This window comes from Orbicella faveolata, unplaced genomic scaffold, assembly GCF_042242905.1.
Source record: "Orbicella faveolata isolate gen_17 unplaced genomic scaffold, um_ofav_v1 contig_24, whole genome shotgun sequence".
Lineage (NCBI taxonomy): Eukaryota > Metazoa > Cnidaria > Anthozoa > Scleractinia > Merulinidae > Orbicella > Orbicella faveolata.
In genome coordinates, this window is record NW_028301552.1 from 27,890,420 (window position 1) to 27,903,047 (window position 12,628).

The 12,628-nt window shown below is 39.1% G+C and overlaps 1 protein-coding gene across 1 annotated transcript in view; it reads left to right on the plus strand.

Annotated features, from left to right (window-relative positions):
* The window catches only part of LOC110065324 (uncharacterized), an 83,167-nt gene that overhangs the window by 50,428 nt on the left and 20,111 nt on the right, over positions 1 to 12,628 (plus strand). The window contains exons 10-16 of the mRNA XM_089292001.1: positions 482 to 544; positions 1,111 to 1,171; positions 1,545 to 1,589; positions 4,447 to 4,643; positions 8,669 to 8,725; positions 9,048 to 9,114; positions 11,969 to 12,156. Coding sequence (XP_089148127.1) covers positions 482 to 544; positions 1,111 to 1,171; positions 1,545 to 1,589; positions 4,447 to 4,643; positions 8,669 to 8,725; positions 9,048 to 9,114; positions 11,969 to 12,156 — 678 coding nt within the window. The remainder of the gene's footprint in view (positions 1 to 481; positions 545 to 1,110; positions 1,172 to 1,544; positions 1,590 to 4,446; positions 4,644 to 8,668; positions 8,726 to 9,047; positions 9,115 to 11,968; positions 12,157 to 12,628) is intronic.

Sequence of the window (12,628 nt, forward strand, 5' to 3'; positions counted from 1 at the left end):
ACTTGGATCCTCTGATCTTAGCACGGTAGCGGTGTAACTTCACTAACAATCTCTGACTAAAAGAAGTTGCGCGTCGTCTTATATTGCCTATGCTACGTGAAAAAACTAGGGTGTTGTGAGAAACGTGGCCCCCACAATAAAGACAACTTCCTAGCGGCAAAGTTGCTAGAACTATTACATACGTGTGAAATCACGATTTTATGAAAGCTCTGATTTTTAAATCACGTACTTGGCCTTGAAACTTCGCTTCTCAGGCAAATATATATTTGTTTTAAGAACATCAAATTTCCGCGGGGTGACTATCAGCCGATAGTTCCTCGACAGAAACACATTGGTTAAATAGAAACATGGAGCGTGTTTTCCATTTCTGAAATAAAATATAACCTTACTCCTCACCTAACTGCATTGCCTTGATCACGCAGTAGGTACTATTCATAAGAAAGCCCTAAAATAACATTTTTTCTTCATTTCTATTTGGCAGGCAGAGACAACTTTATCAATGCATATTCTTCACAAGTCTTTGAAATGCATCCATACGCTTGAAGTAAGAGTAAAAAAGGACATATTTAAGTATAAAGACATAATTGATCGTAACAGTTCTGCACACTACTTGAGCAGTTTTAAAATTAAAACCTGACAAAAAAAGAAAAAAAAAATCAGGTCTGAACGGAATATGAACCCATGACCTCGCGATACCGGTGTAGTGCTCTACCAACTGAGCTATCAAGCCAACTAAGAGCTGGTTTCTTTGTGAGATCGTAATATACCTGTAGTCGATGAAGAATACAAGTGAACATATGAAAGATCATATATTTGAACTGCGATAAAAAGACATCGTAGTCATGAACACAACTTGAGCAGCTGCGAACTTTATATCTTTCTCCGCAGTTCAAATATGTTGTAGTGTTGTTGAGATGCTCTTGTTCACGTATTAATGTCGACGGCTGATATTACAAGAGTTATTCTTTGGCAGAAGGAGCCAATACACTTCACTGGTAGATTACCTTCCTTTGTAAAAACTTACATTGGCTATCGATTTAATTTATACCACGTATGACCTTGGCTGCTCAGTTTTCTAAAGAACTCGTACACCGTGTGCTTTGTTACTAGATTCATTCTATAGTTGGGTGCAGTGTGAGTAATGCGACAGTATTTAACTACACATATCCAGGTAAGTACAGCACATATACACACCACCTCAAACATTCCACTTGACTATAACAATGTTGGTTTTATTGTTTTTGTAATGATGTTCTACTGGTAGAAAACGCTATAGTCGTATGGAATAGAGCCCGAATGATATTACATACCAGTTAAATTCATGTTTTCGTCCTTTTTTCGCTATTGTCGCTTTTTAATAAAATAGAAAGCACTTTTTTGTTGATTTAAAATTTGCAGACTAACTGAGCATTAGTAACGTTGCACACTAGATAAGGGGGATAAATGTCCGTTTATTGCATAACATGATATAACTTGGTCATGGCTTTTACCTTAAATTCAGCAGCCGAATTTACTGATATAATGTATATCTGTGTAACTTCCAGGTTGTCAAAACATCACAGACTTTCCTGAGAGTGAATGCTATAAGTGTAAGTAGTCAAGCAATCTCTTTTGATGGTTTGTGGCCAAACGGGCAAACTCAGATCTCTTTCTCAAACGTACAAACAGAAATACTTTCTGAAGGGACCTTGAAAGCCATGACAGAGCCTGGTAGGTACATCAGTGAATCTACAGTCATGGACAAAAGCAGTTGAGACACTCCCCGAAAAAGTCCTGTTTCGTTGAACGGGTGTGTTTTTCAATCTCCAATTTCACATTTCGACACCCTCTCCCCTTTTCAATGTTGTAACCACGTGTCCACGGAGCATGTTTCAACATTGAAAAGAGGGAGAGGGGGGTTTGGCTATCGACAAAAGAGATGTTTTTTGAAACTACGCAAGGACGCCCAAGCGTTTGTTTTGCTCAAATGCGTCAACACTTTCGTCCATGATTGTAGGTCAGTGAGGTCCTTCACCTCTTGGTTAACGAGGCCTAGGTTGTCGATGTTGCAGAGTGTTTGCAGGTTTAATCAAGTGAACGTTCTTTTTATATCAAATTTAATTGTTATATACGGGACCGTTCATTTTTTATAAGGTAGGGGGGCTGGTGGGATTTGGGGGGGGGGGCATGCGAAAAAAATGGCTTTCGAGGGGGGGCCATCCCAAAAACATAAGGGAAAAAGGGGGGGTCACGTGAAATATTTTAGTAAAACTTTAAAATGGCATAATGTCTGAATATCAAAAAAATTGCTATAGAATAAACATAGAAGGCAGGATACAAATTTATTACAAACTTTCCTTCTGCTTTAAAAAAACGTTTGGCGACAAAAAGCATTTGTAGATACTGAAACAAAGTATTTAACACTGTTATTTTCGAATGCAACTTTCATTGGCACTCATCTTCATCTTCGCTGTCGTCGAGTTCTTCGTCGCCGCTTGTGCTGCTATGGGAGTCTCTTTCACCAATGCTGCAAGAAGCAGCAATACTTTCCGTCAGAGTGTACTCTTCAGGGTACACGAAGGTGTAAACATAATCTCTGACTTCTTGCTCAAGGTTGGTGGGAATTCTGCTTCTTGCAGCATTGGTGAAATAATTCCCTTCCAAGAGCTGTGCGACGTATGGCCCATCTCTTCTAAATAACGACGTGGCAACATCCTCAACTTCAATACACTCTTCCGGGACGGCCGCTCTAGGAGGGTACACAAGGCATTGTGGAAGATCATTTCCTAGCGGGTTTCCAACACAGATTCCATAAACTCGTTGGACGTTGTTTTCAGTCCGCTTCCTCTTTCTTTCATTTGACTTTCTGCGGTTTTCTTTTTTCCTTCTCCTTTTGTTGATGTGCTGTCTGAGTATGCCCTTGAATATGCTGTTATAATTGCTCTTCTTATTTTCTAGTGCTTCCATGTCCTGCGTGACCTTCGTCAACTTAGCTTCTATACATTTGATCTGTTTTACATTAAAACTGTGGGCAAATTCTTCGCCCTGCTTTAAAGCAAGCCCATTGGACTGAAAGAGTGTGGAATCGTGTTCCTTTACATCTTTCAATATGACATTCAACTTTTCCACCATTGCTCTGTGCTCTTTGATGGAGAAGTTCAGTTTTCTTCCATCACTGGGCTTCAACTGGTACCCTGGCATGGAAAACTCACTCGCCCTTTCTGAACAGCCATCCGCACTTAGAAAGATTGCTTCTTTTTCTTAAACCAGTTCCTGACCATTCCTGCCTACCGGAATATCACTACCTCTCCTACCAGAAGACCCCAAAAGAAGGGCGTGATCCAGATGACTGGCAGCCAAGGGTCCAAGCGAAGAAAGAGCATGGAAGTGGCAGGCTGGTTTTATCTCACCCAGAGAGCGTTGCACTATTTGCAGATAAGTTTATTGTCAAATCAAAGTTTGTGGTGGACTATCTTCAGTATCTTGGAGTGCTGGAATTTAAAAGGAAAAAGAGAGCAGAAGAAAAGGCAAAGTTAAGTAGGGACGCAAAAGATATATCATATGAGGATTATCCTTGGACTGAGTTGTGCGAAGATCTAACCAAGCTTAAAACGCTACGTGTTCCAGAACTAAACAAGTACTTGAACCACCTCGGGCTGAAGCAGCATTTGAAAAGCAGCAAGAGTGAGAAAGTAAAGGCAATTGTAAGACATTCATGCTTGTAGCAGAAGCGTCCTCTCAGAGCTGGCCAACCAACACTGAGAAATGCCAGGACATTGATACAAAATGACAACAGGGCAAGTGCTGACAACAGTGAAACAGATGAAAGTGACAATGATGAGTATGACAGTGATGCCATTGACTCTGGGGGAGAAGATGACTCAAGTGACGTCATTCTTGCATTCATCAATTCAGATGAGGAAGATGCCAATGAGAGGCCAAATGCCACACGCTCAGGGCGAGCCATAACTAGGAGATCCGAAATTGACTTCTCTTTCTTCTGATTTGTTTTTTAAACAACAGCTCTCTGTAGTATAGGGATTGTAAATATTGTCTTCATAGTGAGCACAATAACGTGAAGTAGGGGGATAATAGAGAAATATTAAAAAACTTGAAATCTAAATATTGTTTGTTCAATTTTTTTTGGGGGGGGGGTCATCCCAAAAAATTACCGCTATAAGGGGGGGGCATGTGAAAAAATTGGTAAGCTGAGGGGGGGTCATGTGATTTTTAAATGGTGCTTCCCAAATCCCACCAGCCCCCCCTCCCTCATAAAAAATGAACGGTCCCTACAGTCATTCTTTGCCTCAACCCTGAATAACGCTTGACCAAACTCAACTGATTACGGGCATTGTCACAGGCAATGACAGACAGCTCTATCTACAGTCTCTTTGACAAAGCTTTGCATTCAAACTCTGTGTACATATTAATTGATTGTTGTCATCTTTAATCTTTGGCTCTCTTCAGTTGACCCTCCTTACGCCCCATTAAAAGACAGAATGGTTAGTAATGTGACACTCGAGGGACCTATGACAGCGCAACAGGACTATCGCTTTACGGCCGCGGTGACGTGGAACCCTCCAGTTTACCCGTTCAAGGGAATCCTCATATACAATGGGAAATGGTCAAGGGAAGGCGACATTTTTCCTGCTTCTTTTGTTTCTGTAAGTGAAATAATTTTTCCCATAACATCTCTTTTCATGTAATGATAATTATTTTTGCCCATGTCGTGAGCAAAGCTAACTTAGCCCCTCCATTTCCACGTCGTAAAACAGTTAATACTACTTCTAGCTTTCCATCATCGAGTTACGATCATCTTCAAAAGTTTTTTTTGGGGGGGGGGGGGGGGGCACTAAAAGTATAGAAATTGTATTCGCGTCTGTCGTGTGCCCAAAAGCACTAAAAGTGCAAATTTGTCCCAAGACTTTTGTCCATGATTGTCTGAATTTCAGTTGAGAAATAAAATGTCACTTTTCAGTGGTTTTTCACATTCTAAATGTGTTTTTCTCGACTCTGCGAATCGATCGTAATACAATGACTATTTTTGAGCTATTTCGTGGTTTATTAACGCTTTTGTTTTCCTTTTCAATTTTTTCCCTACGCGAGGTGTAAATCGGAATTTTGAATCACGATTGAATCAAGTGTTAACTAACTTGCCTCACTTTTATCAGTGTCCTTTTTACCTTGATCAGGCATTAATGAGAGTTTGGAAACCTGTTGAAACAGCTAATAGTTTGGTAGTAAGCTTGTGAGCTTGGATCGAGTGGTTTGGGTTCGAACTTTGCCGGGGGCAATTGCGTTGTGTTCTTGGACAAGACACTTTACTCTCACAGTGCCTCTCTCCACCTTGGTGTATAAGAGTATTCCGGCGAATTTAACGCCGGGGGTGGCCTGCGATGGACTAGTATCCCATCCAGGTGGAGTAGACTTCATGCTGCAGAAACCGGGATAACCTCTGGCCTGATGGGCCACTTGGCTCGTATGCAGACTTTACCTTTTTAAATGTTCAAATTGGACAAACTAGGGGGAGTTCGTGAATGCTACAGGCATGACGTCATCAAACCCCAACCAGAAACTGACATGACTGTTCTGGGCCCGGTTGTTCAAAACTGCGATTGAACTAATCGCCGATGAAGGGGTTAGCTAATCGCGGGTTAAAAAACGGTTGTTTGAGGGAGATTAGTCGGTCGATTTACTTATTCGCGATTAACCTTAAAATGAATTATATTGATTTATCATAATTCATTAAATTCTCAGCCTCGGATAATGCAATTCTAGCTTTCTGATTGGTTCACTGGATCTCGGTTACCAGCCATTATACCTGCGTTTGACCTTATATGGAAATGAAAGCGGCAAATGTCGCTCGGCATGAGCTTTTTCGCGTGAAGCAAAGGTTCGTCGACAAAAAAAATGGATGAAAAAAAGCACATTCGGTGAGCTATCTACACAGCAAATACAGGAAATTATGGACAATGCCGACCCAGTAACAACAAAAAAGCCACAAAGCTCGAGATAAGATTATTTAACGGTACGTATACGTTAAGTTTCCCTTAAAGTTGCAAAATTAAAATATGACCGGCGAGATTTTACGCATTCATGAAGATTATGTAACAAAAACAAATTTTACCTGAACAGAATGGCTTGCTAGTCCTGGTGGCACCAAATTTTCGAAACCGATATAAGACATGTCAAAAGAAGAACTGAATGTTCAGTTGAAGTGTTTTTACTCGTCTGCGAGGAAGAAAGATGACACGTATTGCAAAAGTTCATTGATTAAATCCATTAAAGCCGCCAGTTGATCATTTCCTTCGCACGCCGCCGCACAACAAACCGTTTTCCATTATCTCTGACCAGGCAAATAAATTATTAGAGCATATGCATTTGTAAAAGGCCACAGGAAAACAGGCATAATTGCCGGCGTAGTCCATAAGAAACCAGTTTCCAATGAGCAGATGAGGAAACTGTTCGACTAAGCAAGCTCGGATCGGCCGAGAGCAAGAATCCCGCTCAGCTACAGAGGACGACCTAGTTTTATCTCAGTCTCTTTTTTGGCCGACGACGACGAGAGAATCAACAACAGCTAGCGCCAACAATTCTGTCCTTGCGAAAAACACCTCAAGGAGTTGAGTGTTTTGAGCTGAACCGAAGTAAGCCCGGTTCTTTACTAGCCACGAAAAACTACCAGGGTGGCCTCGGAGATTCTGAAGATGAATCTGACGCTAAGATAGTTTCTGTCCTTGACTCTAAAACTGACCAACAATGAGCTCCACACATACAGCTCGAAATGCCAAGGTTTTCAAAGCAAGGGAATCCTGAGAGAGATCTTGTCGAGAATAATTTTAGCACAACGTCTGTGTCACACGACGATCAAAGTTTTCCGCAGCATTATTACGATGGCAATGTGCAAGTGCACAATTATTTGGCTCTTCTCCATGACTCGAACTCGAACGCTTTTCAAACTTTCTGGCCAAGGTTATATCTCCTTCATTTGATAGACGTTTCTTGAATTCTACTTGATTGCAATTTCATTCAGCAAATTCGTTTGCTTCGCTCTCAAATTTTTCATTCAACTAATTTTACAAACGGTGCGCATGTCATGTGATTTCCCACTTGTTGTTGTTTTTGTCACATCGACTTCCGGTCGTTTTGTAAAATTAAAACCCAATAAAATTAAGCTATATTTCCAAGAATACAAACGCACTGAATTTAATAAAACAATTATACCATTCGCGCTTGTTGGATATGAGATTGGTTATAGCCAACTCGGCCCTACGGGCCTCGTTGGCTATTTACCATCTCATATCCAACGCGCGCTCATGGAATAATTGTTAATTATTTTGTGCCAGTTTACGTCATAAAATTGCTGGAAATTTCACTCTCTCTCTTTTTTCCCTTTGGCTTCCCAGCGAAAAAAGTGCGCAGAAATTTCCGATTTAACGGAAAAATTGGAAAAAACATGGACATTCTGCACAGCAAATTTGCAAACGCGATAGCGAATGCCAGGAAGAACAAGATCTGGGAAGAGATAACGGAGGCCGTAAACGCCGTCGACGAGACCGCAAGAAGAACATTGACAGAGACGCCGAGGACAACGTCGATTAATCAGTGACCGTATTTATATTTTCCCTTCGAATCTCGCAGTACTCCAAAGACATTTACTTTGTCTATCACTGTCAAAGTTATCTCGAAACTAAATCTTGAACACAGCGATAAATGTGAAATTTTAAATTGGCTGTTGAGAGTCACGTTCTCCAGACAGGGCAGAATTTGATCATTTCACGTTGTTGATTTGCAGAGGACGGCAAAGAAATGAATTAAGAATTATAACGCACGTGAACAGCCATTGTTCTGCTTATTAAAACTGTTCCCGTTGACGTTGCCGTTGTGGTTTAATTAAAACTCTATCCCGACCGATGTATCGATTTTGGTCACTCCAGTGACCATAGATAGATTGAAAACGTGACAGAAGGTACGGGAGGTACGGGAAAAGTGGAAAAACCTGCAGGGCACGCAAAAAGAGAGCTCTTATTTACATTTGAAAAAACGCCTTTCACCGTCCTTACCTGCTTAAAATGTGTACTTCGCTAAGAAACACAAAGCGAAGTAAAACTTAACGGAATTTGGATTTATGTTCCTTTCGTATTTTCTTCGTCTGTACATCCGTCAATCGTAAACCCGGTGCTTCTAAACTGTCCTCAACTTGGTTTCAGCCTCGCCCATCAACACCAACCCAACCTTACAACAAGTTAGCCATTTTGCTATGATTTTTATTTTTTAATCGACCGATTAAGCAATTAATCTACCTAGCGAGGAGGGTTAGATCTAACCCTTCGTTTAATCGTTGGTTAGGAACAATCGGGTTTTGAACAAAGAAACTAATCGGCGATTAGCCTATTTAATCGTGGATTAGCGTTAATCGCGGTTTTGAACAACCAGGCCCTGATGATGATGATGATGATGATGATGATGGTGATAGTGATAGTGATGGCAATGACTATAATGGCAATAACAACGGCGATAATGATTATTGTTATGAAGATGTAATTATTTTTGAAGTGTCGAACTTTGGGGCTCGCCCCCTTAATTGACTCTACCTCTCAACACCATCTCCGCTCAAGCAGTCATTATACCCGAGTCTATATCTCAGAGGGTCACTTTGTAATAATTTCATGTGCCATTATTTTTGCAGTTTACTAATCGTCACACATTAAAAGATCTGCTCCCTGGAACGTCTTACATACTTGAGGTATTTGATTAATTAGGTACTTTAAGAATCGTTAACCATTTAAAGACGGGTGATGGGCTACAAAATAAATGTCTTCATATATAGAATTAATCTCGCCTCCATAGGTACAATTTCCGTTTCTAATCATGACAATGTTAACGTTTCGCACCTTCACTCCATGAATGCTGAGCCCTTACTATCCGAAAAATAAACTAAATTGAATAGCCTCTGCACACCTTTAGACTTTCTGGTTATAAACAACCTTGAAATGTTCTTTTTTTCCGGATTCTTCAAGTTAAGATTAAAGTAGTTTTGATTTATTGTCGTGTATTTTCTCCTACAGATAAGACCAAGGTTCCAGGATGGTAAACCGCTATCGGATCGGACCCTTACTGTCTTAACAACTCCTGGTTGGTGCAGATACTCACCTAGATATGTATATGCTAATGAATACGCTCAGTGCTTAACTTAGATATTTAAATTTAATCATTTATTTCTTAATATGCAGTGACAAAGTACTGCAAATCAGTATTCATACATGATTCGTATGTTTGAATTCATTTTTGAAAATCTTCCTTGTTAGTTGTGTTTAAGGGAATTAACCGACATATCACCTCCATGTACGAGTGATCCTAGCTCTTAGCATGTCAAAAGCACTAAAATGCACGAGCGGTCTCCAATTTGTCCCTTGCGCCACTTAAGGTGGCTCAAAACAGTTTCCAGCAGTTTCCAAGGCTTAGATTTTCATGAGTTATCGTAACCACTTTTTATCAATTGATGCTACAATCATGGTATCAAAAAAAACTACCCAATCATTGGTGAACACGGTGTTATCATTTTTGTGACACAACAGGTTACCATAGCAACAATATGACCTGCTAAAATACCCTTAATTATAGCTTCAAGGACTTGTAATTCAAAAACGGCAATGTAATAACGTTAATTATGAGTTACAGGGACACAAAAGAATATTATATATATATTTTTTGCGAAACTGGATCATGTCGCATTAGAAAGGGGAGCGAAAATCAGGGCTGGCTTTACTCCATAATCAGTATATGGTTGTTTCTTTTTCTTACAGCTTGCTTCATCAACGGGATAAGTTGCGAAGAGTTAATTTGCGAAGAGAGCGAAAATCAAAACTCTCCAATTCCGCCGATCGACGAATAAAGTGTATTAATGAAAATGCATAAGAGAGTCCGCTATGTTAGACCAAAAGTATGATTGGATGAAAATGGGAGGATTACATGGAATAAAGCAATACTTAAAGGGTCACAATAGTCAATTTAATTGTATTTTTGCGTTATAACCCATCCATAGATCTAGTAAACAAAAGGTGCGAAAGTAGCTGAATTCCACGGATTCAATGGATTTAAAAGAAAGCAATGTTAAGACTCAGTTATTGTCTATTATTCTAAGTAACTGAAGAATTTAGCTTTTGGAGAAATTGACGATAAATACATGTACAGTGAGTAATGTTTCAAATTTGTACCAAAATGGCACTAGCCGACAGAGTGCGTCCAACGTGGAAATTGTGAAATATTACGATCAGTATTTATCGTTAATTCAGTACATAAAAGTCAGACGAATTTTTCTGATCATTTAATTGAAAAACTTCAATATTTCTGCCGATGTGTCAGGGGCTTCTTGAATGTGTAATATAGTTTTCGGTATCTCGTGGAACATTGCCATTTGGTTCTCCGAGGCTATTTGCGTTCCTATTTTGAAGAATTCAGTTAAATTATTAATACTGAAGCTATATCCTTATTCTAATGAGCATGTAGTCGTGGTAGTATGCAAGCCTGTCTGGTCTGTTTGAATCGATGAAATGAACGATCGAATGCCTATGGTTCCAGCTCTGTGGTCCCAAAGTTACTGCACACGAGGGGACTTTTTGTTTGATATCTTAATAAATCAATGATGTCATAACTGCTTTGTTTTGATCTGCAACATAAATTCAAAATCTTCATGTTGCGGCTCCAAACCCCCAAAAGATTTCTAATTTTTCCCCAAGGATTCTTATAATTATGGAGAACTTAACACCGGATCAACCGATTTTAGAATAGTTCTTAGACTCACAGAGGATTCCCTAAAATTTAAAAATATGAAACATTTTCCCACGCTGTTGGAGATACCCGAAGACCAGCAATCCCTCAGTTGATGTCTTGTTGCTGGAATGTATTTCTCCCCCTGTTCTGCTATCAACACAAAATTTAAGTTGTGACATCTTATAATGGAGATCTTACCGAGAATCAAAAGACCGCATAAATACAAAATACCATGGGATGCAAATGATGGCATTGCACAGGAAGGGAAAGGCTCTTTCCATTGGGTCTTATAGCGCATGTCCTCATGGAAAATACTGCTGATTTAACGTGCGAACAGGTCAAACGGAAATCCTATTGACTTTTGTCAAATGTCAAATATTGTCATGATCTCTATTAGGGTCGTATATGCCCATAACCTTTCAAAGTACATGTTAAAATTCCACTTAGAATAAAAGTAATTAGTATGTAAAGTCAACACAAAAGTCTGAAAAATTACTCAAGTTGTACAAGAAGAATTTCTTGTGCGAAAGCTCGTTTTTTAAGAAATTAGATCCTTTCATAGAAAAATAGACATCTTCGCGATAGCGTTTAATTGAAAATTCAATAACGATGACAATCTACTGAAATACTATACACGAGTGACACTGTTATGGAAATTGTACAAGTTTTGTTTGCAAATGAAATTAAACATTTCAACACGTTGACAGTTCAGAAGAAAACAACGTCCGAACAAGTTTTAATGAAATAACTTTGTTTTCAGTTTAAATTGACCGGAGACCTTAAACTGTTTTCAATAAAGGTTATTTAAATGTTTGTAATTGATGGTTAAAGGGTGAAGGTCCGATACTTTTTAAAGTAGTAGAATTCAGTTGGTTACTAAAAGAATATAGGGATTTTTTGAAAATTTAACCTATCTTGAACCGAAAAAGCTCACACAGCCGGACAATGGCAATCAATAGACAATAGCAAATTTAAATATATGTATGCCTTACTGCATACGTTTTTACATTGAAGTTTTGTCAAACCGTATCACTAAATTGGAGTTAATTATAAGCTACTTATCTCTTAGCCTTAAAATTCTGATAGCCTTAACGATATGAGATAAATTATACTTTAATTAATTTAACTAATTTTTTTTTGTGGTGTAGTATTATTTCAATTTCTGCTTGTACTCACATATAAACATTACTATGTCATTTCGTTTTCCTTTAAACAGGTGTAGATCCAGACCAAGTAAAAGTACGTCACTTAACACACGGCCAGTTTTCTCCGTCGCCAGATGGCGGGAGCTTTGGTGTGAATATCTCGTGGGAAGAACCAACATTTAACTACAGCACGCTTGTCTCGTACAAGATTTCTTACCGTACAAGACGCAACAATGGCACGAATGTAGAATTATATATCGTAAGTTGTACAGCCTCTATCTTATCTATTGAATAATTAATATTTATCGATTCTGGGCGCTCTTTCAATTTACAATTTAAAACTGGCTGTTATCAATAGAGGCCCTGTTACAGTCGAATATCACGATTATCTCAAAGTTTTGCTTGCGAGGAGACGACATGATAGCGCTTTAAATTCTTCCGGCTTTTGGTTCCTCAATACTTTGTACAAATTGAATGAATTTTGTTTTGTTTTTGAGAGCAATTTCTTCGTATTGGGCTCCGTCGCTGTGCGACTCCGCCGAATACGAATATAATTTCTATATTATATTTTATTCCAGCTAGCCGCCAATATATAGAGGATATTACACGGTGGCGAGAGGATATTAATTTTATGTTCGAGTGACAAGAACATAAAACGAGAACATAAAATTCATATCTTCGAGCTAACGTGTAATGTACTTTTTCTTATATAGACACACTGATGACGGCGT